This window comes from Pseudochaenichthys georgianus, chromosome 16 (genome assembly GCF_902827115.2).
Source record: "Pseudochaenichthys georgianus chromosome 16, fPseGeo1.2, whole genome shotgun sequence".
Classification (NCBI taxonomy): Eukaryota; Metazoa; Chordata; class Actinopteri; order Perciformes; family Channichthyidae; genus Pseudochaenichthys; species Pseudochaenichthys georgianus.
The window spans coordinates 23,226,706-23,252,052 of NC_047518.2; the positions used below are offsets into that span (position 1 = coordinate 23,226,706).

General features: G+C 40.3%; 4 protein-coding genes across 4 annotated transcripts in view; 2 read left to right on the forward strand and 2 right to left on the reverse strand.

Moving 5' to 3' along the window:
* Positions 1–350, reverse strand: part of lars2 (leucyl-tRNA synthetase 2, mitochondrial) — a 32,442-nt gene extending 32,092 nt beyond the window's left edge. The window contains exon 1 of the mRNA XM_034103354.1: positions 214–350. The gene's annotated coding sequence lies outside the window, so the exon portion shown is untranslated. The remainder of the gene's footprint in view (positions 1–213) is intronic.
* Positions 351–11,105: 10,755 nt separating this feature from the next.
* Positions 11,106–13,282, forward strand: LOC117460988 (transmembrane protein 158). Its single transcript, XM_034102658.2, has one exon. It carries the CDS (start codon positions 11,289–11,291, stop codon positions 11,982–11,984), a length of 696 nt encoding a protein of 231 aa, XP_033958549.1. The 5' UTR covers positions 11,106–11,288; the 3' UTR covers positions 11,985–13,282.
* Positions 13,283–14,310: 1,028 nt separating this feature from the next.
* cdcp1a (CUB domain containing protein 1a) lies at positions 14,311–23,495 on the forward strand. Its single transcript, XM_034101664.2, has 9 exons — positions 14,311–14,543; positions 15,281–15,490; positions 15,600–15,962; positions 16,046–16,414; positions 17,596–17,787; positions 18,783–19,157; positions 19,239–19,595; positions 20,145–20,232; positions 20,491–23,495. The coding sequence occupies exons 1-9, from the start codon at positions 14,480–14,482 to the stop codon at positions 20,924–20,926; spliced, it is 2,454 nt and encodes an 817-aa protein (XP_033957555.1). The 5' UTR covers positions 14,311–14,479; the 3' UTR covers positions 20,927–23,495.
* Positions 23,496–23,594: 99 nt separating this feature from the next.
* clec3ba (C-type lectin domain family 3, member Ba) lies at positions 23,595–25,296 on the reverse strand. The gene is made up of 3 exons (XM_034103487.2): positions 24,602–25,296; positions 24,335–24,433; positions 23,595–24,122 (listed from the first exon to the last, which is right to left on the reverse strand). The coding sequence occupies exons 1-3, from the start codon at positions 24,696–24,698 to the stop codon at positions 23,722–23,724; spliced, it is 597 nt and encodes a 198-aa protein (XP_033959378.1). The 5' UTR covers positions 24,699–25,296; the 3' UTR covers positions 23,595–23,721.
* Positions 25,297–25,347: the final 51 nt, after the last annotated feature.

A 25,347-nucleotide genomic window follows, 5' to 3' on the forward strand; every position in this document is an offset into this window, starting at 1 on the left:
CTCTGTTAGCTACAAATATAAAACGTACATCTGCTGGATTAACTCTTGTATATCTACTACTGGTTTCCCTAGTATACTGTTAGTTATATAGCCTACATATATAGTTAAATAGATATATTTATATTCTGTAACGTTAAAGTCAGAGGCTGCACAGTTACAGTGAAAATGAAACTGAGGGACATTTTAGAAAAACACCAGTTTTAAGCTTCTTACTGTTTTATTTCCAGGTCCTTTAATTCCGCGTTATGATCGTGATGACATACATCCAATAGTCCATGTTATTTATGTCGTATTCATGTTTTAAATGAGCTATACATGACCTATTTCTGGGATCACGACTTCGCCATAGGCGCCGCCATCTTGAATTTGAATAAACTTTATCAGCACAGTCTACATCAACAACGGGAACAAAAAAGTATTATTTTATACCATAAGCGACATTTGTTTATACGACATGCCTTTCTGATGTGATAGTTTTTAAGACATGACTAATTTTGATTAAAACTTTATTTAGTTATTTGTATTTTATTTTATTTTCAACCAGACTAAGGTAGGTCCTCCTTCTTTCACATACATGCTGAACGTGTGCGTGCGTGTGTGTGTGTGTGTGTGTGTGTGTGTGTGTGTGTGTGTGTGTGTGTGTGTGTGTGTGTGTGTGTGTGTGTGTGTGTGTGTGTGTGTGTGCGCGTGTGTGTGTGTGTGTGTGTGTGTGTGTGTGTGTGTGTGTGTGTGTGTGTGTGTGCGTGTGCGTGTGTCTGTTCTTGCAAGATCTTAATGGTTCTTCTCAGTTATTAAGTGAGTGATGGCACTGCTTGTTACCTTAGCAACTCTGTAATCTCCTCCTGTTATTAATTCAAATTTTTCATTGAAAAAAACATTACTCCAGTTAATTTACTGTCTCTAGATACAGAGCAGTGTTTTGCACATCTAAAATAACCTGTACATGCACATTTAACAGAATAAATTGCATTCATTGTCAAGAATCTCATTTTCATTTGTAATTCTGCCTGATGGGGATTCTTAAAACATTTTAAAAAAAAGTTAATCGATTTAAACTATTGCCAGGGAAATAAATGATTAACTGATGATTTATCTGTGTCAAATAAGAAGAACAACATTTGGGTTGCCAGGTTCGTAAGATTTCTATTGATGGTGTCCTTCATTGGATATATAACAAAGTTATGTTTATATTGCATTATTACTCATGGGTCTTTTACTCTGATAAGCTATACAATTGTAATTTGGTTTTGCCGTTGGTTAGTGTTGTCAAAAACATGTTTTTATTAATGATTCGACTTAAATAAAGCAATAACTTTAGATTTCCTATTAATTAACACGTTTTTTTTACACTTGTTAGCATCTTGTAAAGAGTGCAAGAAACCAGTTGATTCTAAATAGAACAAGAAAAAAAACACATAGGCCTACATGGATGCATAATTTATTCATGTATTCACAACATTTTGGCATTTAAATAAACTCAAATCACAGTCCTAGATGAAGATACTTACCAAAAATGTGGAAAAAAATAAATAAATCCATGACACATATTTACTGCCAACAGCACTACTTTCATTTTACATGATTTTAGAGAGGAGCCCTGTTTCTTTCATGCTAACATCTAGTGTTAAGTGATTGCTGAATGAGAGAGCACCTTAACTCACTCTCATCTTCATCACATAGCAGAAGGGCTCTGAGGAGGGAGATGACGAGGAGGAGGAAAGGAGACTCATCGGAGCCCCTTCTCTACGAGTTCTCACCTTTGATCTGACATGAAGGAGTGAAGGGAATATGGAGGTTGGGAAATTATCAGCAGGAGATAGAGTTCCCAGTCTGACGTCACAGAGCTAAACCTGCAGCTCTGCTCCGGGCTGCCGTCGTATATCAGAGCTAAGTGGGCAGCTCTGCTCAGGGCACAACAGGATGTGGATGAAGAGGAGGAATGACAGTGGGAAATGGGTTTTTGACACAGTTGAGACACTAACTCTACACTACAGCCAGAGATCTGTCTGCAGATACAGAAGAGGCTCCCTGGTGAATGTATCTCATACTCACTTCCTCATCATGATGAATGGTATTTTATTATTTGTTCAAAATTAACATTCCTGCTGAAATCCAACACTTGGAATACATTTTTTCCTGCAGCTCTGTGTCACTGATCCTCACTGCTCAAAAGCATAAAGCTGTTTCGCAAAGCTAGGAAAATATAAGAGCCCCAATATGATGGATGGAAAAGGTGAACTAGGTCAGACAAAGGTGAGCTTGAATGTCACTTTTTCAAGGCAGCCTTCATTGAAGGGCTTTCATGTTAAGAGTCAATATAACGGTTTGAACTTTACACCAGATCTAAAGCAATGGAAGGATAATCACTCACATGACAGCACAGACACCATTTTAAACGTGCAGTGTTTAACTTTGTGATTTAACCCTCCTGTTGTGTTCGTTTTCCCCCCCTTACTTTGGTGTCCGTGATCAAATTTGACCGGTAACTGCTATTACATTAACACAAAAAACATTAATCATCACCAAATTTCATTTAACACCCTTTCAAAATGTAAATATTGTATCAGACTATTGGTAAACATGAAAAACTGCCCTGATGGGCACATACTGTAAGAGCGGGAAATGTGTCAAATTGTTCTGTGTGTGTGTGTGTGTGTGTGTGTGTGTGTGTGTGTGTGTGTGTGTGTGTGTGTGTGTGTGTGTGTGTGTGTGTGTGTGTGTGTGTGTGTGTGTGTGTGTGTGTGTGTGTGTGTGTGTGTGTGTGTGTGTGTGTGTGTGTGTGTTTTTATCTGATCCGGATGGTTACTAATTCCTTTTCTTTATGCCATGGGTGTTACAAAGTTGACTAAATCATCCAAAATTCAATGAAAGTGGTGATCAGCAATTGTATATGTTCAAATGTCTTGTGAAGGATATCATAAAGCCTTAATGCAGTCGAATATAAAACAAAAACGTTATGATTGATGAAAGTAGTAAATCGGTCAGATTTGACTCCCGAACACAACAGGAGGGTTAAAGCATGTATCCTGATGTTCAAAACAGATCCAGTCCCTTTCTATACGAGGAATTAATTTCACGAGTATGCTTTCATGAGATAAACAACATGAAAATCACATAGAAGAAACAAACACGAAACAACAAAAAGTCTCATGGTTTTATTCCAACCAGAGACCTACAACCTTTTGAACCTCTTTATCATCTTGCACTTACTGTCTGTATAAAATATAAAAAGAAAAATCACAACAATAAAAATATATTATTGGCCTGTAGCGAGCCCCTGAACCTAATAAAAAAAGAAAGAAGAATCTATCCCAACAGTGTGTTTACTGTTCGCTTGTGGCTTTTTTTTTATACCAATACAACTTTAAATCAACAACATAAATGGTCATATTTAAAGAAAATCCTATTTTAGCTAACTTAAAACCAGGGATGTTCCCTTTTTTGTTGAAAAGTTTTCAGGGTAACATAAACATTTGATGATGTGAGGTCTGTATTTATTCTGCTGGGGGTCGATATTCTTTCAAATGAATGGTCCTCTCACAACGTGCTGTATACACAGAAATGATAGGTATCATATAACTGGAGCAGATGGAGGCACGATGTCCTCAGGGAGCGTCTGAGTGAGCAAAGCCAATTAATTGCTGAAGCTCTGTGGAGAAAGAACAAACTGAAATAAAACATGGAAACAGTTCTGTTAAAGTCTCATGCTCTTTCCAGCTGCCAGCTTTGTCTCTGTGCTCCACTTCTTTATATTTTACTGTAATTAAAAAAACATGGCAGGGCTCCTCAGTTTAAGTCTTTTAATCATTTATTTTTGGATTGCATTAAAGTTTTGCATTTTCGGACTGCTAAATCGGAGTCTGGTACAAGCAGCCACTGTTGTTTTTCAAACAAATCTCTTTTGAAAGCAACCAATCATCCTCCTTCTCCACCCACATCCGCCTCCCCCAATCCCACACGACAAACAGCCCATGGTAATCACCCCTCTCGCCCTGTTTCGGAGGACGATTGCATTTCACTAGCAGAGAACCAGATGACAAACGACCATGCAGAGCGGCCGCAGCAGCAGTGCGTAAGCTAGAAAGCAGATGAGGGGAGGGGGGTTCTGACTTGTCTTCACCTGTCCAGGGTGACCTTTGTGGGCGGGGTGTGTGATTCACATGCACTTCAATGAGTTGCCGCAGAGAAGCAATCTCACACCATCTCAGCTCCCTGAGAGCGGCGAGGAGCTGATGGGCCTCTGCACGCCTCTGACTCTGATCCAGAGCGCCTGATAAGTGTGATGTTATTTCTAGGGCCGGTTTCACATCGTCAACCCCTTGTGTCCTCCACTTATCTGTTATCATGGAGACCCCAGAGAGAAACACTGTGGTACAGAGGAGATGAGGAGGTTCGGATCTGGAACAAGATCTTAAAGAATCTGTCTGGCAGCGTCCCGCTCATCTTCCAATTTTTTCCAACTCAAATGCAGATTCTGCAACAGACAAGCTGTTCAAAACATTTGTTACATCTTCCCCCAGACTCCCACTCCACTTTGCCTGATTTCTGAGTAGCTCCTTTGCAATTAATGTAGCTAATTAGAGTACGACTCCTTAGATCCCTCTGCACTCTCTCACAAGATTACACTTACACTGGCTGTAATAGAGGCACTGGTTGCAATCTCATTAATATACAAATACACTGAGTTTTAAATGGGTTCCTGTCAGAGAATAATTCTTCCTTACTCCTAAGATATTTAACCTTATTGCCTGTTGACGTTAATAACCAACCCTGACTCTGTTATCTCCTTTAAAGAATGTGCTGCTGCACTCATTCTCAGTTGTATGACCAGTCAACTCTCGGTCACAAGAGTCAGGAAAGTGATTCAGTGTCTCCAGATGTTGGGGATATCTCCAGTGTGCCCAGCTGTTGATTAACTCTCTGTAAACTAGTTAAAAGGTCTATCGAGAGAGAGGCTGGGCAGAATTGATGTGCCAACCCACTCGTGTCCCTCTGAGTCCTGACTCTCCATTGCTGCAGAAGTTTCCCTTACAGTTCCTACAAATGTTCATGAGCATTTTAACAGCCCTCCTTTCACGTAAAGCTTAACAGTGAGAAAAAGAGACTAACTGTATTATATCCGAGTAATTGGGATCTGTTTAACAATTATGAGCAACGGTTGAAAGTGTCTATTTACTCTCCATTTTGGTACAGTATATGCTCACTTTTGAGATTTCAAGAGTGACATCAGTAAACATGTACAATCAAACTATAGATAACATTCAGTGACACACACAGGTCCATATACAGGTTCAGTAGTTTGATTGATAGGTACTAGGGTAATATTTTACCTGTTCAGTTTACAGTTTGTTTACGTGTCCTTTCAGCTCATACTCTTTGCTAATGGTGTCTTTTGTGTCACAGCTGATTTTAGGATCTGCTTTTTCCTCACATATTTTCCTGAAAAGAAGATGGGGGCAGAACGGCAATTACTCTTCCAGATCTTCTGATCAGGAGTTGTGATTTGGATTTAACAGACAGGTTACGAAACACTGATGTGAAGACATAAAGAATAATACATTAAAGGCTGCCCATAAAATATTTGTATCCACTCTAAGTAACACGAGCCTTCACAGAAAAGCAGACATTATACTGCAGATTTGCAAACCATACTCCACTTGATGAGCCCATTGTAACTGTGAATCACGGTAAATACCTACTTGTACGTTGTAACCTCTTCAACTCTCTCCACACTGACAATTGTGCTGTGGTTCACCAACAGACCTATGATCAATACCATATCTTTCTTTTTTGTGTGTTTACCATTCGGTTATGCCTCTCACACCACTGCATAAACTCTTCTATCTCTGAACTTCTATAAAGCGTCTGAATCTTTTTTCAGTAACTTTATATTACATTGTTATTTCCTATGGAAAATGCATGATACTACACTGAACAAAAATATAAACGCAACACTTTTGTTTTTGCTCCCATTTTTCATGAGATGAACTCAAAGATCTAAAACATTGTCTATATACACAAAATAACCATTTCTCTCAAATATTGTTCACAAATCTGAAACAATCTGTGATAGTGAGCACTTCTCCTTTGCCGAGATAATCCATCCCACCTCACAGGTGTGGCATATCAAGATGCTGATTAGACAGCATGGTTATTGCACAGGTGTGCCTTAGGCTGGCCACAATAAAAGGCCACTCTTAAACGTGCAGTGTTGCTTTATTGGGGGGGTCCGAAAACCAGTCAGTATCTGGTGTGAGGGGTAGGGGTAGGGTTAGGGTAATGTTGTGAATCGAGTGGCCTGTGTTCGTCGTCCATAACATACGCCTGCCCATACCATAACCCCACCACCACCATGGGCCACTCGATTCACAACATTACCCTAACCCTACCCCTCACACCAGATACTGACTGGTTTTCGGACCCCCCCAGACCCCCCCAATAAAGCAAATTAAATTATTTATTTTATTTTTAGGTATGTGGCCAGTGTGCGTCATATATTTGTAATCCACTGTATTTAAGGGAGCTATCACTGTGCTGTCACTTATCTAGTTTAAACTTCATTTCTAAAGGACACAAAAACGCTTTCAAACTAAAAAACATTGCACTGGTAATATGTCTTAATATTTTCATTACAGGATTTGAATAAAGTATTTTTACATTATAATATTGCTAATAGTGATTAAGCATTGCACTTCCATAAAGCTAGGACTCACAACAGAAAAATTATCAGAAGAAACACATCAACAGCGAAGCAGAAGAGGCCAAAGAAGTGCGAAAGGTGTACAAATGTGTGAAATAAGTTAAATAAAGATGAGTACTTTATCCTATAAGTGATCTGGTTTGTTTTGCAGGTGTTGATGAGGCCCGAAGGTCTGGATTTAATAAATACATCAAATCCACTTCTTTAATTTATGATCCTTCTGTGCTAGGATCCAACTAATGCTTGGACTTTATTATTCCTTTATAAGAGAAATTAGAGAAGAAAAAACTCTGTAGTGTGTGATTCACTTTAATAGACAGAGTGGATGTGGATTTCCTTTGATAGACAGAACCTGAACACAACGCTGTCATGAATAATTGTGCCTGCAATATTCTTGGCAATGGCACCGAACATGACAATAACAGCGATGATGATGGTGTTATTAGTTTTTTGTATTCTTATCAACACTGATGCTTCTCTGCTTCTAGGAAAACTGCCTGTTGTGTTGCCGTGGTGATGAGTCCTGGCAGTGATTGGTGTGTGACAGGATGCCAGGAGAAAGGCAGGGGATTCAGATGTGAAAAAGACCAGCTTGAAAATTGTGTCTTTGAGGATATACGTACCCGAACCCTCAGCTTGTAATGAAGTCAGTGGTGTGTGTGTGAGGTGCGGGGTTCGACTAATGGTGTCTGATCCACAGAGCCGCTAGAAGCTCCTTCTTTCAGTTTCCTGAATAAAGAGCTACATTTTAAGAAAATAAATCTTTCATACATTCTCTTTTGGCACTAGAGAGTTTTATCTTAGTCCAATTTGCATTTTTGTCACCAAAGCAATTTACATTTTTATAGCATAATTAATGAACAAGAAAGTAATTTACATTTTCTTGCTCTGCTCACCAGTACACTGTCTAGACTAGAGCATATATGATGTGAAGAGCCCGGCTTTTGGCGACGTCTGGGATTGTTTTTCAGCACCTGAAAGAAGTCTGTCTGCGCAGAAAGAGATCTGTACAAGTACATGATTGTTTTTAAATAAAATGTTGAGTAGAATAAGCTGTCATCATCAAACGGAGACATGGGGACGAGGGCTTTCAGGTGCAAATTGACACCAAAGCGTCTTTCACTTCACATCAAATACACCTCAGGAGCTTCTGGAGCAAATTATCTCATTTAAACAGTGCAGAAGAAAACAATTCATACAAGTAGCATTCGGATTTTGGAGCCTGCAAAGATGAAAGAAAGAATTCATCACGATTTTGCCTCTGGTCAATGACCTCATTCTGTTAATAGCTTATTATCTTTCCTGATGCATAATTTATACAGTGTCAGGAGGAGTATTCTGGTAAAAGGCATAACTGTTTCCTGGTTAAAAGCTATTTCAATCTTGAAACTGTGTTTACCAGAATCAGGATGCATGGACAATTAAGTGATGGACATCTAAAGCCGTCTCATGTTACTCATCTATAAAGCTCTGTTGAAGCTCCCAGAATACCTACGGCTTCTTCTCTCATATACATTCAATAAGTACAATCCAGAAATGACTTAACCTTACATATCCCTGATGTACACACTAATGTTGGCAATGAACTACAAACTGCCCTCAAATTAGAGTCTGACCTTTCGCTTGGAGATGTTAAAGCTCTATTATCTGATGTAAAAATGGGGAAAAACGTTTTTAACTTCTGTATGTAGCACTTAGAACGGTCTGGCTCATTTCAAACGAACGCACAGCTCTTACAGTGATTTGGCATATTATAAGCTATACTTACAGGATTCTTGCAGTTTGTATTGAATTGCAAGAAGCTTTGAATAAAAACATCAGCTAAATGAAATGTAAAGCATGTTCAGGATTATTTTGTTAATATCTTGCTGTTTGTGTAGTTGTTGGCTTTTTTGCTGATTGTGTTTAGTCTAGTGTTCTTGATATCAGGTATTGATATCTTAAAACCAATAACACTTTCTGATTTTAGGAGGAGGTGATAGTATCTCTAAAAAGAGACGAGAGCAACACCTAAACAATTTAAAAGGTTTGAGTCTGAGTGTATAAAAGTGTTTTTTAGGATCCAGGGTGGACTTTGAGCTCAGTGAGATTCTGGCCAAAGCTGGCTCACCCGGTGGCCACAGCTTGAAAAACTTGTTGCCAAAATGGTCGAGGTGTTCAATGCTTCAACTTTTATTACAACTACACACAATTGAGATTAACTGCAGCTGTGTCCCCAGCTGTTAATGTAATCAGATTTGCTGCTTGTTACAGAGCGTTGGATCCAAAACACAAAGAGGGTGAGGGACGGTGAGTGTGTCCTCTTCAGACAGCAGCCAGGTGACAGCCACTGTGAACAAACCCCTGCTGCTGCAGCTCAGAGGAGGAACATGTTTATTGATGGGTCTCGCTGCCCCTGAGTGCACAACAGAGAAACAAACAGCAACATACAGAGAACTCTCAGTGAGGAGAGCAGATGAACAAACAAGGATCTGGATTACACACCGATTGTTGGGTTTACCTCTCAGAGATGATTTATTATACATGCCTGATACAACACTTACATACAAAGTTGGATCGTTTTATTGTGTTGTGTATCTATATACAAAATCTCACAAAGTATGTCACCGTAAGTAACCATAGTAACTTATGAATCCACGTTCGTGGTAGGATAACTTACTTTGAACAACAATTAGAAATACTGCAAACATATATAAATAAGAAAACGTTCAGTATTTAAATTGCACTCAATTTGCAGGTCCATTTCAGAATAATATATTATTGAGTAACATTAACTGATGTGTTCATCAGATATAGTAAACAAGGGTTTATAACTGGGGGATACTTTAATCTATCATAATCTATCACTTTTTAACATTTGATGTATACCTTATTTTAATAATCTGGATCTGTAAAGTAACTATAGCTGTCACATACAAAGTAGAACAATGGCCTAGTACCTCACATGTGCACTTATAGGCAAAGTATTCAAGTGAACTTGCTTTGTTACCTTCTGGTTAAACAGCCAGACAAGAGTTGATTTCATCACACAACTAATTGAAAAATACAAATGTCAGATTTTATGTTGGTGATATTTGGCATAAAAAATATCCTTGCATTTTTGTAAATCACTGAATGGAGGGAAACATGTGTGCAGTTAGACAGTTTAGTAGGAGAAATGTTGATGTGAAAGTGAAAGAGCAACTTGCCCTTGCTTCATCACCACTGCTGAGGTGCTCTTGGGCAAGACACGTAAGCTACTGGTTCGGTGGGGTTGCTAAATCACTGACATGCCGCGCTCAGTGAATGTTAAAGGTCCCAAAGGTAATCACTCCTACGTGGTGGGATACAGATTAACTTCTGATCGTTTGGCTCAATCACAATGGTGAAAGTCACTGATGTAACCTTTGTTACCGAAATCACATCATGTCTCTCATGTAGGGATGTCAGAGCTCAATTACTTTTAAATAGTATTTTACAAAATAAAAAAATGTGTTAAGCATTTATATACTTGATATCTTTTTTCTACAATAGATTAAAGGGCTGTATACCCACTAGGTCACTGAACTCATGTCCTTATAGCCACCTGGGGCTGCTCAGCTAAGAAAGTATATAAAGTGGGTATTTAGTTTGGTAATTCCAATATCTTTTATATCAACATATTTAAATTTGATTCATTTCAAGCTAACAAAATAATCACATAGATGAAGGATTCACTGTTTTCCCACCATGCATTCATCCCAGTGCAGGTTTAGAAACAGCATTTAGATCTTTATGATGGCATCATCTATTTATAGAAATATTACAGATCAGTTTAATGCATTTAAAAAAACAACGTATAACCTAAAAAGGGTACGACAGGTTGATCTCTGTGGGCAATTAAGTGTTATTTTAGTTACAGTCTTATCTCGATAGTGAAAGGGTGAATAAGGATTTATTTCCCGAATCATTCATTCCAGCATTGAGAAAGTTGCATCGACCACGTGTGTGTGTGTGTGTGTGTGTGTGTGTGTGTGTGTGTGTGTGTGTGTGTGTGTGTGTGTGTGTGTGTGTGTGTGTGTGTGTGTGTGTGTGTGTGTGTGTGTGTGTGTGTGTGTGTGTGTGTGTGTGTGTGTGTGGGTGTGTGTGTGTGTGTGTGTATGTGTGTGCGCGCGTGCGTGCGTGTGTGTGTGTGCGTTTGGCGTGTTGCTGATTGGAAGATGTGTGTTGAACTTCTGTCCCTGCGCACTCCCCTAGCCATTGCTCTTGTTTTCCTGCTCAGCGCTCACACCTGAAGTGACAAAGAGGGGGGCGAAGCTCAGTTGAGCTCGAGCTGTGATGAAGGTAGCGCGCGGTGCTGCCCAGCGTGTTTCTGCTGTAAATTTAGCGAACAAGTCAGGAGGAAAATATCCGAAGGGAGGGAGGGAGGGAGGGAGGGAGGGGGAAGCGCGCGTGTGATAGGCATTGGACGGCTCCCTTCATACCAGTAAGACAGGGGCTTGAGTTTCTCCATCGGGAGCTGCGTTATTAAAGACAACTGGCGACTGGCTGGTCCAAACATTGGAGTGCATTGTGCGTCGCCTGCGGATTGCCACAGCACCATGCGAGCAGGAGAGACGCGCCCTGGGCCATGCTGAACGACTCCCCGACTCTCCTGCTGGCTCTCACCGCAGTGGCCGGACTTCTCCAGCGATGCCAGGGCTGGAGCGACGAAGACCTCCTCCTGCCGCCCACCAACTCCTCCAACAGGTTCCTGACCAACCTGGAGGTGGACGTGCGCTTCTCCAAGAGGTCCGTGGAGGAGAGCGACGCCTCGCCCGACGCCTCCTCCCTGCAGCCGATGTGCAACGTGAGCGTGCAGAGGCTGCTGCCCACCTCGCTCGTGGCCCGCTGGGACAGCAGCTTCGGCTTCCAGTGTGATGTGCTCATCTACACCATCAACAACCACGGAAGGGCTTTTTTCTCCGCGGCGTTCAACAGGGCAATCTCGCCAGTCGTCATCGAGCATCTCGGTGTCACCGGGGTTCAGCAGGAGATGCGGCTGTGCGTGGGCTGCGGGATGTCCCGGTACCGGAGGTTCGGCCAGGGCAGGTCGAGGGGCCAGCAGGCGGGGGGTCAGGTCACTTTCTGCTGCGTGGATTTCAGCCTCGACGAACTGAAGGGGGACAAAAGTTGGAGGCTGAACAGAAAGCCCATCGAGTCGACACTTGTGGCTTGTTTCATGACTTTGGTCATCATTGTGTGGAGTGTTGCTGCTCTCATATGGCCAGTCCCCATCATTGCAGGGTTTCTGCCCAATGGGATGGAGCAGAGGAGACCGAGATAATTGAACATAATCTTTATTATAATTAGCCTGTGCTGCCTATTCTATAACTGTAGCCATTGAACTGTTCACCTGAATGAATGATGGAGGAGCTACTGAGACATTTTTGATCAGCTGCTTTAGTTTTGGGGTGTTCTTTAACTAATTTAGATCTCCACATTACAAGGTAAAGTATGATGGATTATAGCCTACTAGCCATTAGTGATCTATACTGGGACCAACACCAATGTGTTTTGTATACCCTTGTAGGCCTTCCTATATATAATGTCAGCGTAAACTGTGTAAACTTTTCTCTTTAAACAGTGTTTGTATAGTTTTTAATCTTTCTAGAAAGTTGTTGCCTTATCCCATGTGTAGGACCTTTGCACTGAAACCTGAACTTTAAAGTGTGCCGTCACATATATAACCCACAGTCATGTTCAAAGTTCATGTATTAGTTTTAATTTCCCCAAATAGATGTTGTATCTGGTTGAAATAGAGAGGGTTTCAATAATAACATTGGTAGGTTTATAATATCAATATGCGTGTTTATTTGTATCCATGTTCCAATGGTTTCAATTAAAAATAAAATTGATTATAGGCTATCTCAGATTCTCTCTAAACTGTTTTCTGTGGCCTTATCAAATTGACTGAGTGAACATTGCATGTGAACAAAGGTAAAGTCTTTGGAAAACATACACTCAGTTGCCAGTTTTTACACCAAGCTCAAACTAATGCAGCTTATAAAACGATACCTTGAGGAAGGTCCTAATGTTTCAGAGAGGTGTTGATTCAGCTGTTTGATCATTTTTGAAGATGAAGTTTGTGGTGCTGTGGAGCTGTGTTGCACTGCTCAGAAATGTGTTACCTTGAAGTGTTACAAGAAGTGCAAAATGCACAAATAATAGACTCTATTGACCCATATTATTTTATTATCTCGTAAATTGTTTAAATGCCTGCCTATATGACTTATACAACTCAAATATACATTTTGTTTGCTGTTTGTTTCTTAACTGCAGATGTTGAATTGTTAACAGTAGCCTATTCAATATCAATGATAAAGTACTTATTCTGACAATGGCTTATTTTCAGAGTGTTAAAGTATTGATGCATAACTAGCAGAATTTTAATGTTGCTGGTTCAGCTAATGCTCAGGTTTTGTTGGTACATAAACTCATAACATCTAATCCATTTTCAAAGTTTGTCAACTCTTTTCAGTCCATCTGGCTGAGGTCAGCTCTCGGTCCCCTCTATTTTACCTTCTTTTGTTTGGTATTGGTATATTTTATGTCGCTTTCCCATTAAAAAATACTTTTATTTGAGATACTAGCCTGTGAAGATGATATATTCAAAGTGGATTTTTAAATGTTTTTAAAATACAGCTCATTGATCATTTAATTCCTATAAAATCACAAGGTTGCTATAAGGTGCATCTTTATGACCAATGTATTCTAACACAGCAATACAATAAATCCTCCCTTCATTAGGATTGTAAGCAGGGCTGAGAAAAATGCTTCAATATTAGCACAAGCTGCAGTACAACATCAGATAATTATTACACAGCTGAATCAACTTTATAACCATCAAGAACGTAAGATTTATTGCAGGATTGTTGTATTAGATTACGTTATTTATTTTGTAAGAGTACCTATAATTTGGCACATGGAGTGTATAGTGTATAATCCGTATAACGATAAGCGACATTAGAAAAACATGTTACTTTTGTACTTTGAATATATTCAGTCACAAGTTCATGTTGAGCCTGCGGTACTAAATGTACTACTAGGCTATTTATAGGCTATAATTATATACTATTATAATAAAAGTAACACTTTGTTGTCATTTATGTATCATTGGTGGAAGAAGCATTACCACAGTTTAAAAATACCCTATAACAAGTACAAATGGGTAAAGAAGGATTTGCATCTTAATGTAGCAAAAATGCAATAACTTTGACATCAGTGGATGTCAATGGTGTACATTTGCAGAGTAGCTAGTTGTTGAATTAATGTAAGTGAAATAGGACTATACAGGTCTCCACAACGTAGTGGAGTAAAAGTAGCAGAACAAAATATTAATACTTAATTACAAGTGGCTAAACATTATAAGTAGGCCTACAGTAGCCTACTTGAGTAATGCGTAATGTGTTTCATCCATGCACTGTATTATTTATTATGAATATATATTTTTTGCAAATACCAATATTTGAAATATATTCAAAATAAATAACTAAACTGTAGGGATTTAGGAGGTTTTTTAGTTGAGTTTTTCTTTAATGACGTTAGGCATGCAACTCTGTACCTGCCAAAATGGCTGACTCAGCCACGCCTTTCCATTACCTGTTGCTTCAGCTGCGGACACACTCACACATACAGGAAGTGGAGCAGTTGAGTAAACTACAAGCTGAGCTAAAACGAAAATGTGGCGCATGAAGGTCGCTACCGTGGAGAAGAAATGAAATATGCGCAGATGTGCGCTGATTTACCCCCGGATCTAATAGAAAAACAGTTTCGGACAGCATGTCATCAACAAGATTCACGCTTCGGTTTTTTCTTCTCACCTTCATCACAGCTACTGTTTCAGGTGAGTTACAGCTCAATTATTAACTAGCAGGACAGAAAATCCTCAGACTATTGGACAGCTTTGGGGGAAAACATTTAATTCCCAATCAACTTTATTATGAACTATGTCAAAGGCAAAGCTGTTATTATTGTGCGTGATAACTGGTAATATGGCTGGTGATTAATAGTTGGAACCAGAATGACTAGGATTAGTTGTGTCACAGTAAATTAAGTTGTATAGCAGGATCAGGATGAGGACAAAATGAAAAAGGAAGGGCATTGTGAAGCTATTGTTGTGACTGGTGGGTTTTTCTGTTTCTTCAACAGAAACCTCATCATCATGTGTCAGGTTAAATAACATGTCTGTATTTTTTCCACTTCAGAAATAGATTTATATAAAGAGACATAATAGAGTGTAAAGCAAGATATATGGGACAAGAGAGAGTTGATGCAAAGTGCTGCTGTGTGTGAACATGGCTGTGTTTGCTCAGCACAGTCCATGTTACTCATAGAGGGAGTGAAGCTAAGCCGTCTGCCTCATCTCTCAACACAGTTAGTCATTAGGGCTTTGTTAACACTTAATAGAAGCATGTATTCAACAATTATCAATACATCTTTATAATATGATATTCATTTACATCTAAGTGGTTATTTCATTGTGATATTTCATGTAATTAGCAGTTTACATCTAGTGTCTCTACTGTATATACACTCCTCCCTTTTCTCCTAATCACATTTTCTATTTGTTTTATTGTCCAGGGGTCCTAAAGCTGCCCATCACCCCTGACAGAGGCACCACTCTCAGCATCAGCAGTAGTCAGGTCAAAGGTTGCAAAGTCTGCACCTGGGCAGGACGCCTACGACAATGTGGTTTATCCGTTGTGTTAAAAGACAACACTCCCGTCTCTGTGGAGTTTGACTGCTCTCGACCTCAAGATGTGTTCAGCGTGGAAATTGCGCGAAATATAGGTAAATATAATACTGCAGTAAAAGAGCCAATTCAAATTATTATTTTATTTTAAGCAAATCTAATTTTCTTGCAGGTCTAACAATGTATTTTTTGACTATCTCCTCTCAGAATGTACCACAAAGTTGTGCACTGGCCACATCATCCAGGCTGACACCGGCTCTCTTCCTTTGCTGGATTTTAATCGCAAGTTCATCTGGAACCTGAAGGCCTCTGCGCCAAAAGCAGTTAAAATAGACTTCAGCAACACGGGCCTAAGACAGATAAATCCCTCTGACAGATGTCCAGATGGACACAGCTACAATCTCCAGGCCTTCCAGACTTCAGGAAATGTGGCCGTCGGGAAATACTGCAGGACGGGGCCTGTTGTCGGTGCTCAGATTCTGAATCAAGGTAGCTTTTCTCTGGACGTCCCAGCAGGACAGAAGCTGCAAAATGGCCAGTTTGACGTGTCTGTTGGGGAGGAAATCAAATGTGAGTTTACATTTTGGAGTCTGAATAATCTCTTATGCTTTATGTGTCCAATACTTGAGTTTGTATATTTTTCTCTCTTACAGCCCTCACCAAAATTACAGTGATGATTCCAAAAGGGACCTCGTCCTTAGAGCTGCTCTCGCCAAACTACCCTGATAGTTTTCCTGATGACGACGTGATGCAGTGGTACTTTCAAGTACCGGAAAAACACAGAACGGCCCTTCAGTTTTTAAATGTCACAACGCCGCGTTGTCTGAAGAAGGAGACAGCGGTGGAGTACCACAGTAAAGGGAGAGGGGCGATGGTGATGAGTCTGTCGGACCCCCAGCCAGAACAGAATCAGGGAGACTTCACCCTGACGCTGAGGAACTGTGAGATGGACATAAGAAGTGCTGCTTCTCCTGGACTGTTGCTGAACCTCAGGGTGTCGTCTTCAAGAACAGGATTACCAGGTTTGTGCGTCAGTTTTGACTTTTTACCACTGCCACGGTAGTTATGTATTTCTTTCTACCTCTAAAAATAATAAGTAATATGTTCCAAACATTTATGAGAGTGGGAGATAGACCTTGAGCCAGAGAAAAGTAGTTTTTGTCCATAATGAATATCTTAAAGAATGTTGTTTGTATATACACTATATCTATAAAGCGAACTGAGATCTAGGTTTTTTTTCTGAGGATAGTTTTATGAGGAAAAAATGATTTACCTGAAAAGTAAAGCTGCTCTAATAATTTATTTATATATTAACAGTAGTTCAAATGGCTATGTATAATTTGAAAGATTTAGCTTGCAATGACAAATCCACTCTTTATAACCCAACTTTTCATCTCTAGGGAGCGCTTTTATCCTTTTTATCCTTTTCTTTCGTTTTTAAGCCCCCAATCAAACATTTCTGTTAACTCTCACGTCTCATAGCTGCTTTCTGATCACATTAGGCCTCTAGAGAAACACACTACCTGCTTACCAACAGGGAGCATTTGAAGCTAAAGAGACACATTTGTCCTTTAGCTGTTGGAAGACGGTTAAAAGAGACAACGTTTAGACTTAGATTCAGCGAGTGTAGCATGCCTGAAAAAGAAAAAAATGGTGTTGATCAACTTTTCGTTTGTCAATGTATAACTGAAAAGAAAGCAGTTTTTGGGCCCAGGAGCAACGGGGAGTTAAGTGTTGGGAGAGTCTCCTCTTCATGTTATAGCAGGCAAGAGACTACTGAATATAAATAGTCTTTAATTTCTATTTCGTTATTATCTTTACCACAGGGGTGAACTTTTATCAGTCAGAGGACAAATACATCTTCCATGCTTTATCCACAGGCTTATTGTGGATGAGTAACAAAACGTGACGTGGAGAGTGGGCCTCGTGGTGTTTATTCAAGCCCTAGGGTGTCAAGTTAGGGGAGCTCTAAGATTGCCTCATCGCTGAGTCATGACATAAGTGGTTCATTATTGGGAAACACTTCCTACAATGATCCGGGAATTACATAGAACTCCATCAGTCAAATCGAAATTGTAATTCCTGTTCAACTTGGTTGTGATTTGAAATGCACATGTCCACACATTTGCATTTGTGTGATTGTGCGTGAGGGAAAAGGAAACGGGAGTAATACTAATATCTATGATTTTTCTTTATTCTGTAGTGTCATGTAAAGTGGATCTGAGCAGAATGGGGGGCCTTTCTCTTCACATCGAGAAGTTGAGACCGGCCTCTGTCTGCCAGATGAGAGTAAACTCTGTGCTTAAGGAGAAAATCACGGTCACGTCGAAGAGTGAGCTCACTTTCCAGGACTGCCTTCCCGAAGACGTACAGGTCACCGCCACGAAAACCATAGGTAAACCCTGATTTAAGTGTTCAGTGGAGGCTTCTCGGGGTCTGCAAAATAGGTTTTTATAACTCACCCTATTTGGATTAATATATTATATCCCAACATAGATCAAGGCTGAAAACAATCTCTCTGTGGCTAAATAACATAATGCCCTACCCCAAAATGTGCTATCGTTTTTCTTTTTCAATGGAAGAAGGAAGCGGTGCATGGCTCTGATGGTTGATCCAGTATGTGCTCTTTTTAGTAGGGCATGTCAAAGTATTGCAAACAGGAACCAGTAAGTCTTGCTTGGTATTAAGTGATGCAGAACAAACCAAGGCTGTCTCTCCTTAGGTGAAATGATATTCTAAATGTATTCTTTGAGCATTTTGGGCTCACGACAAACAAAAATAGACTCCTTGTCTTCATCAGTGCCTCTGTTATAAGTTAGTTAGTTATTGAGAAGTATTTGGATCTGATGTCCAAGTAAATAATGGAAGCGCTTCAAGATTTGTCTTGGCAGATGAGAAGCGCTATATAAATTAAATGTATTATTATTATTATTAAGTCTAACATACAGCAAGTAGTTAACCTCATAGTCTTCTCAGTTATATTGTACATGTCATTGAATTTTAAGTTACCTAAATAAAATAACTACCTCATTTAATTTGGCCTTAGGGGTTCAGTGGAATGCTGTTTGAGTTTACTTTTAAGATAAGTGTCTGTCTCCACCCCAAAATACTTTTTTTGGTTTGGTTATCTGGGTGAGTTGACACTTTTCAGGCTGGAGCTTTTGAAGGCAGACATTATTTCTAATTTCTAAACCCTTCTTACTGTCTATGTAAACAGCTTCACTGATTCTATTGTTGATATTTTATTTATACTGTTATTTACATTCTTAATTTTGTATTTATCCTTGTGTAAACTCTTACCTGTGCTATCCTGTGTTCCTGTTGCTGCTTAAACACCTGAATTTCCTTACGGGGAGCAATAAAGGTTTATCTCTCTCTCTTTCATGTCAGAGTGTAGTGTACTGAAAGACTGCCCAAAGACCCCTGCCCGTCTGTCGGTGCCCGTGCTGCCTCCCTGCCTCCTGGCCCCTCTGAGCAGCATGACCTGGACCCTCCGTCCTCCTCAGCACGGCACTGTGGAGCTCACCTCTCCCTTCGGGCCCCTAAAGCAGTCCCTACCTGGGCAGCAGTGCAACAACAGCATCATCTTTAAATTGTCAGAAGACCACGGCACTACAATCGGACACTTCTGCACCCCAGGAGCCATACAGAAGGTCCAAATCCACACCAACATGACCGTCACTGTGTCTGGGATGGGGGGTAAATCACTGAGGACTCTTTCAAAGCCTGTGCTGATGGAGGCCTTTTTCAAAGAGGAGATATCAGGTAACAAGCAGCTTAAATAAAATGTAGATAAATAAAAGCAGTTTTCAGTGATATTTAATACTCTTTTTCTTTGATATGCAGAAAGATACATATTCACTGTGTCTCCAAAGAGAGACACTCCTGTCCTTTTGGCTACTCCTGGCTGGCCTGTAGGAATGAAGTCTTACTCCACCGTCTCCTGGATCGTCTCTGTTCCTCCGAGAATGGAGGCTCACCTGATGTTCGCCAACCTGAGCCAGCCCAAGTGCAGCAACCGCCACACCAACATCAGGGTGCAGAGAGTCGGCCGCCTGGAGGAGGAGTATAGCCGCAGGGAGGACGAAGAGGCAGACAGTGAGATCACGGTCAATGGTAACTTCTACCTCAACATGTCGAACTGTATGCCTGAGAGAGGAGACTTCAGCGTCATCACCAAGATCACCCTGCACAAGAGCAAGAGTAAGAGGAAACTTAGTTTTGTGTTACTTAACACTTTAAAAAAACAAGTGGGTCTTTATATGCTTCAGACAGGCATCTCTCCATTTTAAGGTACTACTTTTAGCCATGCAAGCAGTCAGCCCCTTTGGCTGAATTATCTCAACAACCATCAGATTAATTGATATACATTTGGTACAGATATCAATGGTTTTCCAGGTTTAAAATCATCATCTTTGGTTGATGACCAAATCTCTGCAAAACTATATTCCCATTAACTTTAACTGTACTTTCTGTTCAGTGCTAATTAGCCAATTAGTCAGCATGCTAACTGAATGCTGAACATGGTCAACAATGACATTCGTTGACATCAACATGCTAGTGTTATTGAGCATGTTAGCGCAAGTTTAGTCTAATTTGCCAACATTACAACCAGTTAATGAATATTGGTTTATCATCAGTCTTCTTTTATAAGCAACATCACATTTTCTATCACAAGGACATAGGGTATACTGCATTTAGAGTGCATCAGTATAAAACTTTTTTGTATCTGATTTGTTTTCTCTCATTTAGACCTGCTGCTGACTACCATCCTGAGTGTGGTCGCTGTCCTGCTGGTTATTTTTGTCATTGTGCTGGTAGTGGTCTGTGTGGTGATTAGGTGAGTGCTGCTACATGCTGTTTTCTAGAAATGTCATAATGCACAATTAATAAGCACATTTTGTTGTCTTTATAATTGCTCACTTGCACACAAGGCATTTCATAAATATAGTGGCGAAATAGCGGTTCTTCATGTTTACTTCAATCTGCTTGAGATGTCTCCCTTTATTTAAAATGTTCTTACTTAAATGGTTGGCTGTTAGTTTGATGCAGTATTTAACTCTAAAGTTCTGATCATAATGTCTTCCCTGCCAAACAGGAAGAAGAAAAAGAAGCTGGATCATGAAATATCCATCTACAATCCAAACGGCACTAGTTTCCTGCCAGGACCAAACGGCTTCCCAAAAACACGAGAAGACAACGAGTCCCATGTGTACGCCTCCATTGAGGACACCCTGGTCTACACGCACCTCCTGAGAAAGGGAGCAGAGATGGGCGTCTACGGAGAGTTCGACACACACCCGCCCTTCTCGGGGCAGACAGACTCACAGAAACCATTGGTCTCTAAAATAGCTGCAGACGATGACATACCGGTTGGGATTTACGAGAAGTTTCAGGCTCCTCCGCTTCCAATCCGGCCCCCGAGTCACGTGAAAGCAATGCAGGAAAATGTGATTTACCAAACTGAGGACCCAAGTGAAGAGGAAAACTCTCCGAATCTGGGGCCGCGGCTGGAGCCAGAGGGAGGAAACTGAGGAGGAGATTGGATTCAGCTTTCTGCGTTTCTCTTGACCTTTGAGATATTCATTCCCTGGCATCTTTGTGATTACCTGCCTCTCAAGAAGCCTTTGTTTTTTTTTCTCTCGAGCGTAGTTTTGCACCAAAGCCAGGCACACAAATTACCCTGCTGAACCCGCCTGCCGCTTGTTACGATGTTTTATCTCAGATGAAGGCAGTACACAATCATCCTCTTTGTACCAGCGATGCCACTATGAAAATATGCTTCTTTTAGGCAATGAACATTTTTTATTTGAGATATTTTGTACAATTTGTGGGTTGTTTTTACATGAGCAAATGTGTGTGCTGTTTACATGCTGAAATGTTCTTTTTAATATTGAACCGAGAGAGGACTCTACTGCTATTATTGTTACCCTGTATTTTTATGGCATCATCCCGACATGATGGCCCGATGATTGCAACAGCAGTGTATGTGCATAGAGTATCTTTTTACTATCAAAGCTTTTTACCCTGCTCTTTGCCTTCTGGATATATCATTACAATTTAAGTTAAGTCAATACTCACCTTTAAATGCAGATTAGGATTTTACTGGGGGTTTTTTCAACTTTTTGCACATTCCTTTTGTTCCTTTTTGAACACATGCTTTGAGGAATCTTAAGACTGATCTGCTGCTAGCTTAAAAAAAAAGAGACTGTTTTGCTACTTGATGAATAACAATTACTAGGAAAAGGCTTTTGAGGACTACAGACCCCTTCTCATACCAAACTAAAATCATTAAACACACAAAGAATTACATCTTTCAAAGAAGCAACATTGTTGCTTGACTGAATTGTGTCATTAATAACAGGTAGATTTAAAAAGAGAGACTGTGTGAGGCGTATAATTTAACATAAGTGTGAGTGGGTACTAATGTGTTGTTCTGTAGTCTCAGTTATTCAGTGTTGAACAACAATCTGTTTTAAAAAGTTCATGGTGCAAACTGAATCCTAACCACGTCACAGTCCAGTACATGTTAATCATTTTGTAAAATTCAAAGATTTGTACTTTAACCGGGATATAAAACCATAACACAGCATTTTAAAGTATTTCATTAGAGTTTCTATTTTGACATGAAGCTAGTCAAGGTGACAGAATATTAGCTGGTCTCATTTGAGGAATAATGGGATTAGTTTTACAATCAAGCTTTTGGAAAAACTGAATAGATGTTTTTTTTGTGAAGTCATATCGCCTCCAGCTGTTCAGAAAGTGAACTGCAGAGGGGAAAAAAGTTGCCATAAAATCATTCTCAGTCCTGAGGATATAAAGTTTCTTCTGCCAGAAAACAATGCAAGAACTCTCTGAATGTGAGGTCACTTTGGTCCAGAGTCATGTAAATATGAAAATAGGTACTCTGAGGACATGCTTTATACTGACACGCTGCTGCTGACATCAGTGCATCTCCGTGGAGATGTTTAAACATGTTGACATGATGTAACCCTCCTTTCAATGAGTAAACTATTCAGAGTGCCAGAAACTAGGTTTTCAGGATGGAAAAAGTGTGGGCTGGGTGGAGACGGAGTAAGTCATTGTCCTCATTAAGTTAGGACAGATGTTTCTAAAAAAGTAGGACCTGGAAACCTCTATGTTTCAGAAGTAAACTCAATGTTGATCACTGCACATATTTCCAACAGTAAATCCTCCTTTCCACATATATTATTTTTATTTCAATGTGGACCTTCCTGTTGAAGAAAACTATGAAATCAAAGAGTAACTATTGTAATAGACAGTTATTTTCCTCTGATGAGCAAAAGATTAAGAATATAGTTCTTTAACTTTCAGAACTAGAAATAAGAAAAGGTAATCATAATGTTTGCTCTTAAGTAATAATATCAATTGCATTGATAATCAGAATACATAACAATACATAGAGAAAAGCCATCCAGTGGTGTTTACCTTGATTATGCTTAAATACATTAGTTGATAACACGTTTAGTAGATGTATACAAAATATTGAGCTTATACATATAGGTGGCGCGTGAGGCTCAGTTTGGGAAGGCTATCACTTTTTTTTACCTGACGCTGCCCGCCTCCGGCGTCTATAGAAAAGAGATCAACTCTCAGTGACCAATCAGAGCTCAGTGTGCGGAGTTTAAATCTATCAAGTCATATTACAGGATAAAGGAAATACAGCCGTATTCAGAGAAGACGCTGACGTGTCGCACTTAGGCTATATGTTTAAATCACGGATGTTTAAAGTTCATATTTGTCTAATATTAGTTTACTTTTCATTAATGAAGTATGACGCTGCGCTGTCAGTATACTTGTCCCTGTTTGTGATTGGTCAAATGTAGCTAACCCTGCCCCTTTCAAGTTAATGCGCTCTCAGCTGGAGAGAGAAACCCTGGCTTGATTTACCGAGTTGATAACCAGCGTCGTGACCGCTTAGCGAGAGCGCGTTTGTTAGGGTTAGTTAAGATAACTCAAACATATCCATGGTATGTTGAACTGGCTTCGTAGTACAGGGCACAGGTGGCTGCATAGCAGCGTTAATGTCAAGGACACAAACATTATAAATTATATTTTTATTTTACCAGGATGCAGTGACAAAAATATTGCCATCCCTAGCCTAGTACCCGCCGCCCCTGAGTATATACAATGTCATGCTGTATCCCAGACCACTCTGTGAAGAAGAAGAAAATGCAGCACTTTACTTTTCAATGCATGGCATATATGTACCACCTGATACTTGTTTTATTCCTTTCTGCGCGCAGCATTTGATCTTCACACACATGTTGATCTGCACAGATGAGATATTAAAGTAGACAGCAGCCCCTCAGACGATGTTGAACTCGCACACAGAAGCCTTTTCAGCTCGGCAGCTCTCATCAAACCACTTCCCGTGTGCCGTGGTGGCGAGGAGGCCACAGTTCTGGCTGCGCCCTCCGTCCGGCTGCAGGGTGATCTCTGTCTCCCAGTTCTTGAAGCGCACGCTGGAGCCTGATTGGTCCAACCACTGGCCCTCGGTCACCATGTCATTGACGCCCAGCCAGATGGGCTCCTCGGGGCCAATGCTCTGACGTACGTACTGGTAGAGCTGCTCGTTCTCGTCTCCTGTCAGAGGAGTGCTCAGACTGCCTCCCTTGGAGAAGCAGTCTTCGCTGGCTGCATGGAAGCTCTTCTTCACCGGGTCAGACAGGAAACACTTGCCCTGGATTTTGGTGCCTCGCAGACAAACTTAAGAGGAAATCAGGGGTTATTCTTGTCTATTTTGGGATCTACCACTGGAGAGTGTTATAGTCTATTCTATGTTACATCCAACATGTTGTGAAATATACTTGATATTATTGAGCTGTGGGACAAAAGCATTTCTTCTGCTGTGATTCATAAACAGAGCATTTTCCAAAATGGTATGCAAGTCATTAACCATTTATCTGCATGAGAAATACCTGTCTGTAAAGCCTGCTGCTCTTTCACCAAATTCAGCTCTTGAACAATTTCAGTGATCTGTTTCTTCAGCTCCTCGATCGCAGCACTGTTTGCGGAGTCTGTTGAAGAGGTCAAAAAAAGAACATGCCAAATGTATTCCAAAGTATAATGCATTCAGTCAGTATAAATGACACATATTAGTTCAGTTTTGTTGTTCTCTAAACGTTCTTCATGGTTTTTAACAAGGACACTATGATACTATTTTCAAAGTCAAGTTATTATCCTACCTTTATTGCTGTTTCTTTCCTTTGAGGAGGTCTGCTGGAGTGTGCCGTGTGCCAGCAGGAGAAGGCAGAACATCAGACAAACCCTTCGAGTATCCATGATATTGGAAGAAATGCTTTTAACTCCACTGTAGAGAAGCTGTTTCTGGTGTAGCAGCACACTTGGAAAGCTCCTTGCAGCTCTGAGGGCTGGCCAGACAAAGGCTGTTGTGTTTTACAAGCCCCGGGTGGCGACAGAGTTGAAGGAGGAAATCTTATCTGAGAGAGAACAAATGTTTTACAGATGTTTTAACAGACGTTTGTGTTGCTTTTGAAACGCTTAAAGGAGATGGATTGTGAAGCATGACTCGGGTTCCATATGTTTGTAGGTCATCTATCACTTGCAGCGGGGCCTTATCTCTGTGGCTGTGGTGTCACATTTTTTACATATTCATCATGTCCTTATCAATGATCTGCATCTGTCTGTGCCACTTGAGTGCAACAAATACAGAGCTATAAACAGTTGTGCCTTCTTATCGTTGCCTGCTAATATAAATGGGCTTTTCCTGTTAAAGGTCCTGTTGTGTGTTTGCCTAAGGCTCCCACAGGCCAGCGGTTGGATGTTTTTGAGGTTTTTTTTAACACATCCCCCATCTGGATCCCCTCAGTGAGCTTGATGACGTGTAGCAGACACGAGGCAGAGACTTACATAATGAAGAAAGACTGTTGTGAAATCAATATTTGTTTGTTTCATCTGCTGGTTTGCAACA

Bases quoted from the DNA above. Each gene is read 5' to 3' on its own strand.
- clec3ba (XM_034103487.2), bottom strand. From the start codon at position 24,698: ATGGATACTCGAAGGGTTTGTCTGATGTTCTGCCTTCTCCTGCTGGCA. The intron at 24,434-24,601 runs GTAGGATAATAA...CCTCTTCAACAG, and splicing joins GGAAAGAAACAGCAATAAAG to ACTCCGCAAACAGTGCTGCG. The intron at 24,123-24,334 runs GTATTTCTCATG...TTTCCTCTTAAG, and splicing joins GCAGCAGGCTTTACAGACAG to TTTGTCTGCGAGGCACCAAA.
- cdcp1a (XM_034101664.2), top strand. From the start codon at position 14,480: ATGTCATCAACAAGATTCACGCTTCGGTTTTTTCTTCTCACCTTCATC. The intron at 19,158-19,238 runs GTAACAAGCAGC...TTTGATATGCAG, and splicing joins TTTCAAAGAGGAGATATCAG to AAAGATACATATTCACTGTG. The intron at 20,233-20,490 runs GTGAGTGCTGCT...CCTGCCAAACAG, and splicing joins GTGGTCTGTGTGGTGATTAG to GAAGAAGAAAAAGAAGCTGG.
- LOC117460988 (XM_034102658.2), top strand. From the start codon at position 11,289: ATGCTGAACGACTCCCCGACTCTCCTGCTGGCTCTCACCGCAGTGGCC.